General features: G+C 59.2%; 1 protein-coding gene across 4 annotated transcripts; it reads right to left on the minus strand.

The window, feature by feature from the left end:
• Positions 1-10,903: 10,903 nt before the first annotated feature.
• LY6H (lymphocyte antigen 6 family member H) lies at positions 10,904-13,710 on the minus strand. Of its 4 annotated transcripts, XM_032760595.2 has the most exons (5): positions 13,548-13,710; positions 13,198-13,267; positions 12,576-12,703; positions 11,790-11,909; positions 10,904-11,472 (listed from the first exon to the last, which is right to left on the minus strand). In XM_032760595.2, coding segments are annotated over exons 2-5 (486 nt in total). In that variant the 5' UTR covers positions 13,200-13,267; positions 13,548-13,710; the 3' UTR covers positions 10,904-11,236. The 4 variants fall into 4 exon arrangements, with proteins under 4 accessions (XP_032616486.1, XP_032616488.1, XP_032616489.1 ...); XM_032760597.2 differs by lacking the exons at positions 13,198-13,267; positions 13,548-13,710 and adding an exon at positions 12,930-13,013; XM_032760598.2 differs by lacking the exon at positions 13,198-13,267 and having other exon boundaries at positions 10,909-11,472; positions 13,548-13,689.
• Between the last annotated feature and the right edge of the window lie 623 nt (positions 13,711-14,333).

Below are 14,333 nucleotides of genomic sequence, written 5' to 3' on the forward strand. Positions count from 1 at the left end.
CTAGAGCAGCAAGCGGCCCCTCCGGAGGGCTCCGGAAGACACAGGAGACTTGAAGCCCTGGTAACCATGGCGACTACCGTGGGAACATCAGGGACATTTAACAAAGGACGACTTGGTTTTCTGATTTTAGCTCTGCTTCCCAGCCGTACCCTCCGATGCACAGCCCACCCCTCTGAGACCTCCCCCAGATCAAGGTCACTTGTCCTGTGGTCCTGGGGGGCCCAGTGCAGAGGTTCCAATGCCCCCAGTGGCCACATGTTCTCAACCCTCAGGTGGCAGACGAGGCCCAGCACCCAGGAGGGATTGGAGCAGGGACCCCAGGTAGACTTGGGGGAGGTGGGTGTTTGGAGAGAAGGGGGATGGATGCATTTGGAGAGAAGGGGGATAGATGAGTTTGGAGAGAAGGGGGATGGATGAGTTTGGAGAGAAGGGGGATGGATGAGTTTGGGGAGAAGGGGGATGGATGGGAGCTGCTGACACAGAGAGGTGGGTCCATCACCATCCACTGCTCATGGACCACCCACGGGGCACGTGCCCCCTGCTATCCAGTCCCGCTCATCAAACATATGAATTTATGATTTATGGCAGATTCAATGATCATTCTTTATTTCTCACCATTTCTTTTTACTTTATTTATTCATTCAACAAAATTACCAATCGTCTGCTGAGGGGCTGGCTGGACAGACCTGAATTCCAGGGATCCCTGCTCCAGAGAGCGACCTGCCAACACCCATCTCACCTGGGGAGTGTGGGGACAGGGGAGGGAAGGCCAGGGTCAGCGGCCTGGGGAGGAAGGGTGCGAGCCCAGCCCCAGCACCCACAGCCAAGCCACGCAGCTCCCAGCACCGCCATGGGCCGGGGAAGTCTGGGGCCTGGCCTCACCGCTGCCTCAAAACCCTCTCTCACCCACCGAGAGGGTTCCCAGCTGGACACTCAGCGGTTTTCCCAGAGCCTCTCATTCTCCATTGCTGAGCCAGTGACGCATAGCTGCCCCCAGCCAGCCCCCAGTGCCAAGACAAGGAGCCCCTGTGACATTAGGGGAACCTGAGGACAGTGGTGGGGAGGGCAGAGAAGCTCTGCTATAGCCTGGGGATTCTGGAGCTTCAGCCAGGAGGGCTGCTGCCAGGGGAGGGGCTGGAGGGAGGTCCCCAGCCCCAGACTCTCCCGGTCCTTGAGGGCCGGACTCTCAGCCACTCCCACCTTCCAGGTCTCCAGGACGCCCCCACCCCAGTATCCGGTGGTGCCCACCTCAGCCCAGTCAGCGTCGGGGGGCCCTGCCCCACCCGTACCTCATCTATGCCCTCACTGGGTGGCCCAGGCCCACCCTCCCCAGGCCAGGTCCCGGGCCTCCTGCGTGCCTCCATCCACCCCATGCCCATCAGACCTCACCTCCTGCATCCCACCGGGGCCTCCCAGACGGGCACCCACCCCCATCATGGGCTGCAGACTATAGCTGGCCGGCCTTTCTGGGATCCCAGACCTGAGCCCATAGCTGGGGTTCACAGGCATTAAGGCCGGCCTGCTCCTCCCGGATCCAAGCTTCTTGGGCCACCAGGTTTTGTTCATCACTGTCCTCTCTGACCCCAATAACGTTCACTGCTAGAAATGACCACCTGATAGGCCCTCCCCACGCTCAGGACTGGGGGCACAGGCCTCGCTGTTGAGAGCCCACATGGGAGGGGAGTGAGCCCCATAGCTCACGCGCCAAGACTGCAGGGAGCAGCAGGCGCCCCCATCCCAGCTCTGCAGCCCCCGTCTCCCGCTCAGGGCCTCTTGGTTCCGATCTGCTCCTCTCTGCGTATCTGAGCTGTGCCGAGGAGGCACGGACAGATGCATTTCAAACTCACGTCAGCAAGCATGGACAGGTGCAGAAACCAACAAAAGAATGAGCCACCGAGGGGAGTGAATCAATGAACACGTTTAGCCCCCTCCCCTCCAGTTCACCCACACCCGCCAGGTGGGGCTAGAGCCTTACAGTGGGAAGGGGCTCACGGGGGGCCGGAGCATCAGGGTGGATCGCAGAGCCCAGGAGGAGCAGGGGCCACCGGCCACCCACATGTGCAGGGCTTCCCTGGCCAGCGAGGAGACAGAAGACCAGGCCTGGGGCTCCCGGGCACCCAGGGTGGGACAGCACAGGGAGGGCCTCAGAAATGCTTCAGGGCAGAGGGACAAACGCCAGGGAGAGGCGATCCTGGGAACCACCCTCGTGTGACCTTCTGGGGATGGGAGACGTCCCCTGCATCTGTGAGCTTAGGTCTGAGTCAGCATGTTCTGCATCCCTGCAGGGAGCAGGGGTGGTGGGCCTGGGACCTCCTGGGGGTGAGGCGTGGTCCACGGGCCCCTAGGCTACAGGGGCCACAGGTTCCTGCCCTCAGTGGAGGGAGGACTCACTGGAGGCTGGGTGTGGAAAAACAGCACCCCTATGCTGCCTGGCCCTGAATCCCCCAGCCCACAGCGCCAGCACAGCCCCAGCTCACACGGGGCCTCGAAGTGCAGGGGTGAGCCCCAGGCCTGGACACCACGCAGCTTCCAACTGGGCTTCTCCATCAGGTGCTGGGTAATCACCAGCCCTGCTCTGCCCAAGAAGAAAGCAGGAGAGGTTCCCTTTAAGCATCGGAGGAGGGAAGATTTTTCTATGACTCAAATCCTGAAGCTGTAAGAAATAATGGTAATAATGTCTCCATAAAAATTCAGGGAAAAGAAGCTTCCATGTGGCAAAAACAAACAGACAAAAAAACACAAAACACCATAAGCAAAATAAAGGGGGAAATGTGTGCCACTCATCTTCTAAATGAAGGGCTTATTTCCCAGCTATGCAGAAAGTTCCCGGTGGTAAGGAGACCAACCATCCCACAGCGAGGTTATGAGCAGAGAGGCCAGGGAAATGGAAACCATCCCCACACCCCGCCCCCCCAACAAAAGACAAAGAAATCAAAATGCCCAGAAAGAAAAGACGGGCGTGCACAAACCAATGAGGGGCACGTGCCAGGAGCCAAGAGTGACGGCGCCTCCAGATCCCCACACCTGTGATCCAACTTCCAAAATTCAGAACACAGCTGCGATGCCATCTTTCATTGCTGACCAGGCTCGCGGAAGTCCAATGGCAACAGAGCAGCTGTGGTCTCAGGCGTCGCTACTGGAAGTGTGAAAGTGTGCAGCCCCAGGGCAACCATGCTCACTCATCAGTTACAGGCCCAGCAAGACTGACTCTGGAGATGTGTCCCCACACACAGCCGCTAGCTGACATGTCTGAGGCTATGCATTACAGCCTTGTAACTGGAGCATGAGTGAGATCATCTAAATATGCAGAAACAGGCCAGGTGCGGTGGTTCACGCATGTAATCCCAGCACTTTGGGAGGCCAAGGCCAGCAGATCACTTGAGGTCGGGAGTTGGAGATCAGCCTGGCCAACATGGTGAAACCCCATCTCTACTAAAGATACAAAAATTAGCCAGGCATGGCGGTGCACACCTGTAATCCCAGCTACTTGGGAGGCTGAGGTACAAGAATCTCTTGAACTCAGGAGGCAGAGGTTGCAGTGAGCCAAGATCACGCCACTGCACTCCAGCCTGGGCGACAGAGTAAGACTCTGTCTCTAAATAAATAAATAAGCAGACACAGGAGTGCGTGTGCTGTGCGATGCTGCTGTTAATGAGTGGGGAGCTGGCTCTGCACCATCACAGAAAGATCTCCAGCTGCACTGAGAGGCAGGGAGAGTAAACGACCTCAGCTGTAAAGGACTAGTGATTCGCACTTTCTCGTACTTGTATAAAGACATCCTGAATGGGTACACAGGAAACTGGGCAGATAATGACAGGGCAGGAGACACACTTCTCACGGTACACTTCTTTTTTAATTGATGCAAGCATTCTTACCTGTTTTTTAAAAAGAACCCAAACAGAGGAGCCCTTGAACTTCCTTGCCCCTTCCTGCTCCACGCCCCTGTCCCCAGCAGCCTCCCTCCAGGTAGGGTGAGGAAGGCACTAGCCTCCCTTCCAGGTGGCCTTGGCAGCAAGTGCCGGAGCTGGCCCTGCAGTGGGCCCCAGCCTGACCTGAAAGACCCACTGCTTCAGCCCCATGAGGCCCACAGGCTCAACTCCCCATGAGCCATGAACAGCAGCTCAGGCTGCCTGCGCAGCTCATGTGCTCTGCCCACCGCCTTCTCCCCTTCCCTGGACAGGGCTCTTCTCAGCAGCCATCGATATCCCAAATTATCCCATCAAAGCGGTTGTGTGCCTGTTTACCATCTGCACCGACCCTCCAAGCACAGGCCTGCACACACACACGCGTGCTCCCTAGAGGACAGCCATCTCCCCTGTCTCATCCACTGCTTCGTCCCCAGGACCTAGAGCCCAGCACTCAGCTCCTAGAAAGCAGAAAACTGAGCCTGTACGCATATAAAACTGGGGTGTGCTCCCCCCGTTCCGACGCTGGCACCCTCTGCTTCTTACGGGTAAGGCTGGTACCAACTCCTGGAGCCAATGCTGGGCCCTTTACATCAGGGCTTCTAGGCGCCGGCCCTGTGCATCTGCCTTTGAACCCGACTCCGAGGGGATCCTGGTGCCCCCGGAGTTTGGGAGTGGACGGCCCGAGGGGAGCGTGCAGGGAGGAGATCCTGATGTCCCTGGAGTTTGGGAGTGGAGGGCCCGAGGGGAGCGTGCAGGGAGGAGGAGGCTTTCCTGCACCCACCCAGCTTCCCTGTCTCCCTCAAGGGGAAGGGCCGCTTTCCTCCCCCACTTGGCGAAACTCAGGGAACTTCCAGTCTCCAGTGTGTGGATGCTGTGGGGAGGCCTGGGGATGTCTGAAAACCACACACATAAACGTCTGTCTTGTAGAGGACGAAGCAGCTGGGGGAGTTTGGAGAAAGCTACAGGCCCCAGGAATAAAGCTGAGGAGGGAGGAGTGTTCATTCCCCGACTCCCTGCCACCTTCCATCCACCCTGCCTGGACCAGCGTTCTGCCAGCCTGGAACAGAGGGCCAGAGGTGGGCTCCAGGACCAGCCCCGCCCCCACACCCGCAGCACCCCCGAGAGCTGGGTGTGTCCTGCCGCACACACACAGGACCAGGCCCCGAGAGGCTGCAGAATTTGGCCAGGGTCACACGGCCAGGAGGTGCTAGAAAAGAAATTGGAATCCTGGTAGCCTGTGTCCTCTGCGAATCCACTGAAGGTTTTGGTGTGTCAGTGTCTGACCTCTTACCTGTTTCCCAAGATAAAGTGGGCACAGTTGGGCCTCAGTCCAGCTGGAGGCCCCACACAAAGGAAGGAAGAGAAGGCCTAGATAGGCCCTGGCCCCACACGAGGGGGCCCAGCACCCACTGATCTAGCAGCTTCCCTGGCCCAGCTACCTCCCCAGCCCCCGGAGAGGGGAGGCAGGAGGGCTTCGGAGGCCCCACTGGGGAAGGTGAACCCCACCGACCCCCAGGCAGCCGGACTGCTCCAGAGCGTGGGAGGTGGGAAACGGCTGTGTGTGCTCTGATAAAGATATCAAAAGAAAAGCTACAGACACATCTCAGCCTGACTGTGATGCAGGTGTCTCCGATGCAAACATCCTAACCAAATATTGGCTATCTGAATCTGGCAGTGATTTAAACGAGTAACACATCACAAATGCCAGGGCAGCTCACCACAAGGAGATCTAGCAATGGAGCTCGCCGCACTAACTATTCATTAGAAAGGAAAATATGGACTTAGAGCCATAGATCAGGAAAGGGCCTTTCTTTTAAGTTAATCAGCCATTCCTAATAAAAAGCTAAATGAAATATGAATAAGTAAAGAGTCTAGACTCAATAAAGACTGGTTTTGAAATCCAACAGCAAACACTAATTTGTAGCGTAACGTGAAAGACCTCCCGTTAGCACAGACACCCTGGTCACTGTTGTTATTCAGCCATGCTTTGGAGGGCTCAGCTAAGGCGATAGAAACAAAAGCTGAACAGGCAATATAAGTACCAGGAAAGAAGCAACCAAATTATCTTTATTTGCCGATTATGTGGTTATATCCCTTGAACATCTAAGAGATTCTGCTAATCGTGGAATTCAGAAAGATATGCATTCAGAAATGAGCAGCCTTCACTTACTGCACCTGTGGTGTCATCTGTGGCTGCCTCAAGTCACCTGAATACGCTCTGAACATTTCTGAAAGTTCTGCATCGTGAATCCCACTTTCCTGTTGCAGAATTCAGAAACTACATCGTGCAACCTCCCAGGCCCTAGGGTGTAGCTTTGCGACTTCATCTCTGCCGGGAAGACACATCCAGGCAGAACTCCTAAGGAGAGCTATGGAGGTGGGGTGCAGACATCCTTCCCTGGACAGGGGCAGGGGCAGGGGCAGCAGCCATGCCAGCCAGGCCAGCCCTGGGTCTTTCCCAGAGGTCACGCCTGCAGCCTGAGGCCCCAGCCCTCCCTGCAAACCCCCTGTGAAGCCCTCTGCTTAAACTCACTCTGGTGGATGCTGGCCTGAGCGGCCAGGGGACACTTGGGTAGAGGAGCACAGCCCAGAAACAGCTGAACGAGAAACATGACTTTACTATTCCTACGATTTCTATTCCTAGACCTCTCCACCCTACCGGCTGGCAGGAACCTGGTCGTAGTGACTGCAGCCCTCCATGCCTTCTCGCCCAGGGCTGTGTCTGTGCAGGCCTGTGGGCAGCAGGATGGCAAATCTGTCCACTCAGGGTGTTTGTGGAGACACCGCTGGGCCCTGGACCCTCAGCTCCTGGCCAGTGCCCGGTGCACACTGGCTGCCACCAAATGGCTTCTCCTTTATCTGCGTCCTAACCCCATCCCCTGTTGGTTCTCAGGCTGCCAGGGGCCCACCTGCCCTGACCACCTTCACCCGGGGCCACTCTGAGGTCTTGGTGCTCTGGGATTGCTGCCCAGGACCCCGGGTGCAACCTCTCTCTGGGACTCATCCCAGCCTCAGCCCTCAGCAGCAACCCTTTCCCTGCCCGGGCCAGGGAGTCTCTCATCCTGATTAGAGGGCAGTGCCTCCCTCACGCTCTGTATTGTGAGACAAAGTAGCACACGTAGGAAGCTGTGTGTGCTCATCCTGCCTGCAGGCAGGAGTTCCCCAGCCCCTGACTTGGGACTGGGTGCAGCTTGTGGAAGGGTGCCCCGGAGGCCATGAGGGGGCTGCAGACCGGGTCCCCATTCTCCTGCCTGAGCACTGGGTTTTTAGAAAGATGAGTTCAATGATCCTGACTCTTGCTTCTTCCTGCATGAAAGATAATGTTGACAGGATTTGCGATTATGCCCCTAGGATCCGTGGCCAGATGCAGCCACACACCCAGCCCTGAGGCTCTGCCCCACTGTCACGCCTGGGCACGTGTGGAGCCGCTGCCCACATGCAGGTTGTGGGCTGGAACAGCTCTGGAGCAGCCTACTAGGAACTCTTGGAAAGACCCCTGGGTTGCAATCTTCAGCAAGGCTTCTGAATAAAACTAACTTCCGTCCTTTAAAACCTGATTTTTCTTGACCTGGCAGTGTCTTGAGGTGTTCTGAGAGGTTCCTCCTCAGACTCCTCCCTCTGTCTCACTGTCTGCCTCCGAGGGGCCCACAGCCAGGTGGGTCAGGCTTCTGGAAGCACCAGGCCAGGGGTCCAGGGGACCTCGGTGTTCTGCCCTATCAGCCCCTCCTCTCAGCCAGCAAGCAGGCCTAGTCTGCCTGCTTCAACAGAGTGAGAGACCTACAAAAAGAAATCACGAAAAAATAAAAAGCATCCACTCATCACACCAACAATGGCCAGTTAAATGTAAAGGCAAGAAGGGAAATCCCATTTGCAACACCAAAAAACCATCAATTACCCAGCAATAAGTACATCAAGGAAGGAGCCCAGCCCATCACTGTCCCATTCAGTGGGACATCGCTCAGGAGGCCGAGTGAAGAGGCCGGACACCGGGCTGCCGAGCGGGAGACTTGAAGCAGCCAAGACCGCAGCAACCCCAACCTCACGTGCAAGAGAGAGACAGTCCCACCAAAATGCTAACAGGGTTAGCATTTTCTGCAACCGGAAAAGTGGATCCCAAAACCCATCTGTAAGAATAAACCGTGAGAAGTAGCGGTATGTGTTTAAAAAGAATAACGTGGGGCTCTTGCCTTAACAAGTGTAAAACACGCCGCCCGGCGGCCATCACTGAAACAGCATCACATGTAAATGACCCGTGAGGAACCAACCAGTGCAGTCCCAGGGAGCAGCGGCTCAGAAACAGCCTGCCACGTGTGGGAAGGCATTCTATTATAAAGGCGGCATCTCAGATCAACGGCGAAAGGCGGGTTGTTTAATAAATGACATTGAGGAAAAGTGGCCATTTGGAAGAACCTCCTACCTCCTGCCACACTGTAAATAAACTCCAGATGGACTGGCTATCTGAATACAGTAACCAAATCTGTAAAAATGTTAGAAGAAAATAAGGAACTCTTTTCCTAAGATAAAGGTAGAGGAAATTCTCGTAAGACATGAAGCCCCCACACCACAAAAGAACAATGAGCCAGATTTGACTGCATCCAACGTTAGAACATCCATAAATGCACACTGAAAACCACACAAACAAGACACGAGCAACAGACGGCAAGGAAATACCCACACAACATATAACACAAGGAAGATTCGTGTCCCCAGAATATACAAAAGGGCGGTGCAAGTCAGTAGGACAAAGACAAGCACCATGATAGGAACATGGGCAAAGGGTGTGACCAGGCGAGAGAGGAGAAGCACACGTGGCTGACACAGAAGACGTGGAGATTCTCTTTGTCCACGAGGCGAAGAACATTCATTGCTAGCAAGTGTGTCCGGAATCTTCAGAAGCAGCCACTTCATCAGATTTCTGCTCATTTCTTGACATCCATCCTACACCCATCACCACTTGAGACCATGCAGGTATGAGGACAAGGGGGGTCACTTCAGTGTTGCTGACAATAGACATTTGAGAACAAAGCCCTACACCCGCTGATAAGGGACAGTTACAAATGCACGGCTCCCTCATCCAGGGGAACCCTAAGCAGACGTTAAAGCTGGTCGACCTGGACACAGGGCCCTGGGATGACATCGCCAGTGAATTGCTCAGTAGAAAGGGTTGCATAGCAGATCAACTTCTCAGCACCGTCCATGTGCCCCGCTGGACCAAGGGCTTCACGCGGGTGGTGAAGTTCAGCCCATCAAAGACAACCTGTCCGTGGGGACCACACTTAAACTGCTTCAGAGATGGGGAAACCGACTCAGCCAGTGCCGGCGGCAGCTTAGGAGCTGGCCGGCTTCCTGCCTGTCCAGCCCTGGCAGCCCCTCAGGGTGGGAGGTGAGGGAGAGGTGAGGGTGTGCCCTTCTGATTGTATATGATTCTTCAAGGAGGTGGGAGAATTTCACTCCTTTTTGTGTCTTTAAATACCTCTTTCAGATAATAAATTCAGCATACAAAGATGTATATGAAAACTAGCTCAAGCCTCACCCCGGTGGGACGGCCTGTCCACGGCCTCCCTGGCTGGCCAAGGCTTCCCTCGGGGGTTCCATCGCTCCAGGGCTTCCTGCCTCCTGGGAATTCTCAGCTTCTCTGCAGTCTCCCAGCCCCCAAAACACGAGGCACAAGCAAGAGCAGCACACTTTACTGAAGGGTGGGGCGGGGGCGGAGGGTGCATCACAGAGCAGGTGGCCTTCTATGGAAAAGCCCCTTGGCTATGTCCAGCAGGGAATCGGCACCATTGCCCGGGACCGCAGGCCTCCTCTCTCTTCCTGGCTCCCAGCCCTGGACCCAATTCGTCCCCATCCCTCATGCAAGGCCAGCCTTTACAGGAACCACTGCTTTCCCTAAGGAGTCCAGGACCCAGCAGTGGCCAGGAGATTGGGCCAGCCACAGGTAGCATGAAGCAGCAGTGGCCAGACAGCAGGCCTCAGAGAAACCCTGGGGTGCCTGCCAAGCGCTGTGTGGCGAGCCTGGGCCGTGAGACGAGCCGCTGGTGGAGCATCTAGCGTGGTGGCTGGTGGGCGTGGGAGGCTGGGCTGGATGCGGGGGTGCAGGGCTGAAACTGGAGCGGGAAGGATCAGGACACCACTCCAACATTCCCCAGGCCAAGTCTTCCCTGCCCCTCACCCCACGGCACCCAGCCCCTCCGGGCCAGCCCACAGAGAGTTGTGGGCTTCCTCAACCCCTGGCCACAGGGAGTGGCCTCAGGAGCTCAACTCAGGGCCAGGAGTGGCCGGAGTGGATGTCCAGCGAAGAGGCAGGGTGAGGGAACAGGAGGACTCCACTCGGCCTGAAGCAGCCCCCAGGGGAAGAGACAGCCGGGGTGGGGGCGAGAGGCGGCCAGCATGCGAGGTCTCATATGTGAGTCTGTGAGGGCCCCGTGTGCACTGCACGCTGAGCGTACAAGGGTGGGTGTGCACAGACATGGGCATGCGCGTGTGGGTGTGGGCACGTGCACTGGGACACGCCAGTTTGTGCCAGTTATGTGCATGCCCCAGCACGTGTGCGTGGGGCACCTGGGGTGTGCGTGTATGAAGGAGTGAGCAGGGCGGGCACAGGTGTGTGTGCACATGCTGGCTGCGTGGGCACCGTTTGTATGCTTGTCTGGGCATGAGTGTGTGTGCACATGCTGGCTGCGTGGGCACCACTGTTTGTGGGCGTGTCTGGTGTCTGTAGTGTGCTCACAGGATTCCGGTACCTCCCCCCAAGCCCACCCTGTGATCTTGCTCATCTCAGCTCTCACCCCATCACCCCAAGTGCTCCTAAACCTCACCAGAACCGAGCAGCCCGAGCACAAGCACCCAGCACCCCAGTGCCCTGAGCCCAAGAGCCCGAGAGCCTGGCTGAGCGCCCGCCCTGCCCCCAGCCCCGCTGCTCCCTCAGCACCTCATGCCCAGCTCTCTGCCAGGAACCCTTTCCCGCCCCCGACACCCAGGCTCAGACCCGGGTCTCAGGACTCAAAAGTGACTTTATTTCTCCGTAGAAGACGCCCTTCCAGCTGGGCTGTTGCTTCACTTCCCCCCTGGGACCTGGGGGTCCCCCCCACCCTCATCCCCAGGCCTCCTGCCCAGATGGCCTGGTTTCCTGGAGATGTCCAGCTGCCCAGGACTCAGAGCTGGTGGAGAGATAGGGAGGCTTCACGTCGGGGGAGGAGTGAGAGCCACAGGCCACAGCCACGGAGCTGGGCCAAGGCTGCCCCCAGCCCCAGCCACGCCAGGCTGGGGAGGGGGCAGCCACAGGCTCAGGGGAGCAAGCTCAGAAGCCCCGTGGGAAGGAGGAGACCTCAGGGCCCAGCCCAGAGGAGGGCGGGCCCCAGGCTGAGCAGGAGCCCCCCGGCCAGGGCCCAGGGGCTGTGCCCTGCCCCGGCTGCCCCATTGCACAAATCCTTCTCGCAGCAGTCCACGTCGACCTTTAAGATCCCAGAGTTAATAAACCCCATCAGATAGTCTGAGAAAAAGTGTCGCTTAACGAAGTCGCAGGAGGAGGCACACATCTTGTTCACGGAGTGATCCTTCCTGCCTGGGAAGAGAAAGCACGACCTGGGACAGGGGCTCCTCCTGGGCCCTCTCCACCTCATCCCGAGGACCCAGCCCAGGCCCCTCTGGGTCAGCTCAGGGCCCCACATAGGCAGAGCCGAGTCCCTCCGCCCTCCCACATTGGCCCCAACTAGATGAAAAGGGCCACCAAGGAGCCGGGGAGGGACAGCAGGTCAGTATCCTGCCTGCAGCCCACGCTCTCACTCTTGTCCCAGGCCAGAGGGGCTCAGAGGACACCTCTGACCTCTCTCAAGAGCCTGGCTTTCAGCACATTCCCCGCCACCCTAAGTCCCAACTTACTGCTGCTGGGATCGGTGATTCGGACACTGGCACACACCGTGTCGGACGGCTGGCACTGCTTTGGGGTGCAATGGCTGGAGTTGGTGGTCAGGGTGCAGTCCTGGCACCACAGGCCATGAGCTGGGCAGGGCATGGGGAGGAGGGTGACCAGAGGCACTGGGGTCCAAACCAGGCAGCCCCCTGCGTCCCTCACCCATCCTCCTGCTGCAGGCAGTCCTGGGAAAGCCCTACCCCACAGGAGTGAGGCAGGCCCCTATGACCCCTGGAGGGGGAGCAGAGGCCCTGGAACAACTGTGCCCCATCCTGGCAGTTTGAGGGGAGCCCCTATGGCCCCTCCCTGGCCCCCATGCACGTGCGTGCACACACACACACACACACAAACACACACACGGGCTATACAGACCCCACACCGACAGTGCCCCCCTCACACTCCCGCCCCGCCTCACATATCCCCCCCAGAGGTCTGTGGGTTCCAAGCTGTGAAGGACCAAACTGGACTTGAAAGGAGGCCCGGGAGGCTGTCAGAGGTGACGGATGACCAGGGGCTTCCGTGCGGGGCCAGCTGCCCACCAGTTCCAGGCCCTGGAGGAAGAGCGCTGGAGAGAGCCCAGTGCCGGGGCAGAGGGACCGAGGGCCAGGCTGGGGTCGCAGGGGTCCCGGAGGGGGCGTGGGCTCTATGGGAAGTGCGGTGGGAACCGTCAGAGGGTGGCAGCCCCACACCCGGCTCTCCCGCGGCACCTCGGGCTCTCCCAGGCACCTGACCCAGCCCGCGGGCCCCCTACTCACCGGGCGCCGAGCACAGCAGGACGGCCAGCAACGCCAGGCCGAGGCCCTTCATGGCTGCAGGCAGCATGCTCCACGCGGGCCTGGGGGCGGCGCGGGGGCTTGGGGCGCGGGTCCTCTGGGGCGCAAGCCTGGAGGGGAGAAGCATCGGTCAGGAGACCCCAAAGACCCTCTCCTTTCCCAGCCTCAGGATGCAACCTTCTCCCCGGAATCCAAGGCCGGGGTCCGCCCGTTGCTCGCAGAGCCCCACCCCCAGCCCCTTCTCCAGAGCGTCCGCCTTCACAGCATCCCCGCCGGGAGAGGTCTGGCCTCTGGGGCGAGGTGACAGCTCGAGACGCCCCCGCCCCGCGCCGGCACCTGTGTGGGGGAGCGGAGCGGGGGCGGGGGGCGTCCTCTTCTCCCCGGGGAGCTGCAGGTGCGTCCGGACAGGAATGAGCGGCAGGGCGGGAGCGGGTGGGACCTGCCACTGGGGGGAGGGGCGCGTGCCAGGTCCCCACCCCCAGCCCTGGGCTGGGGGGCCGGGAACCCCGGGCCGAGTCCCCTCCCCTGGCCTTCAGCGCGCGCCTCGGCGCTCACCGCGGATGGGGCGTGGAGCGCGGGCCTCGGGGTCGGGGGGCTCACTCACATCCCGGGGGTGTCCGCACTCCGGGCTCGGGCGGCGTGCGCGGCGCGGGGAGCTGTGCCCTTCGGTCTCCCTGCGGACCGGAATCCGGGCGCAGCCTCGTCTTTCGGGGAACGCAGCCGCAGACGCGGACCCCGCGCGAGGGGCGGGGCGGAGCCGGGGTGGGGGCCGCGCGGGGGGCGGGGGCGGTTGGGAGACGCGCGGGGCGGGGGGCGCCCGGGGCTCGCGGCCCCCACTCAGGTAGCTGGCCCGGGCCCTCTGCGCCCCCTTGCTCGCGCGCGCTCGCTCTCTCCGGTTCCCGCTCCCTCCCTCGCAGCGCCCCCTGCTCCTCCCCAGCCTCCGCGGCCCCCTACCCAGGCGTGGGCAGGATCCCTTCCCCCTCTGCTTGGTTAAGATCCCCTTGGAATTTCTCGGAAGAACGTTTACTGCGAAAGGAAGCAAAATGCACAAAGACGCAGAGAGGGGGAGGTACCCGGCGCGGCGCCTCTCGCAGGTCCCGGTTCGCAGACCCCTGGGGTCAGACTCCCGTCCTGGGGCCCCGCCCTCCACCTCCTCCCCCCCCTCCCCAACCTCATCCCCGTTTCCCCGTTTCCAGTGGCTCCGGGCCGTTCTTCTCCCCTGAGCATCCATGAAGACCCCCACCAGAAGCCGCAGCCCCAGGGGCTTCTGTCGCCAAACACTCCCACACTCGGAGGTAAAGGTACAAATTCTGGCCAGAGCATCCGAGCCTTGGACCCGTTTCTCGGCTTCCTTGGCCTTCCCGCCCTGCCCTCCAGCTCCCGAAAAGCTGTGCATTTGCACGTGTCCCTGTGCCTGAAATCCGCTTCCCCGGGGCACTGGGGAAGCCCGGATCTGCCATCGTGCCTTTGGTCCTGCCCCCTTTCATTTGACCTGAAAATATTTACTGCATGCTCCCTGCTGCCCTAGCCCTGCCCTGAGCCCTGGGAAAGGACATGAGGAAAGACACCTGGTTTCTGCCCTCCTGACTCTCACCTTCGACAAATGGTGATCCCTACTGCAGCATATCTTTGCAGGATGTGACAGAGCTAACATTTATTGAGCATGCACTATGGATTCCACCTGTTCTAGACACTTCATATTTATTATCTCGTTGTAGTCTCACTACAGCCCTGCTGTGC

This window comes from Hylobates moloch, unplaced genomic scaffold (assembly GCF_009828535.3).
Source record: "Hylobates moloch isolate HMO894 unplaced genomic scaffold, HMol_V3 SCAFFOLD_9, whole genome shotgun sequence".
Lineage (NCBI taxonomy): Eukaryota > Metazoa > Chordata > Mammalia > Primates > Hylobatidae > Hylobates > Hylobates moloch.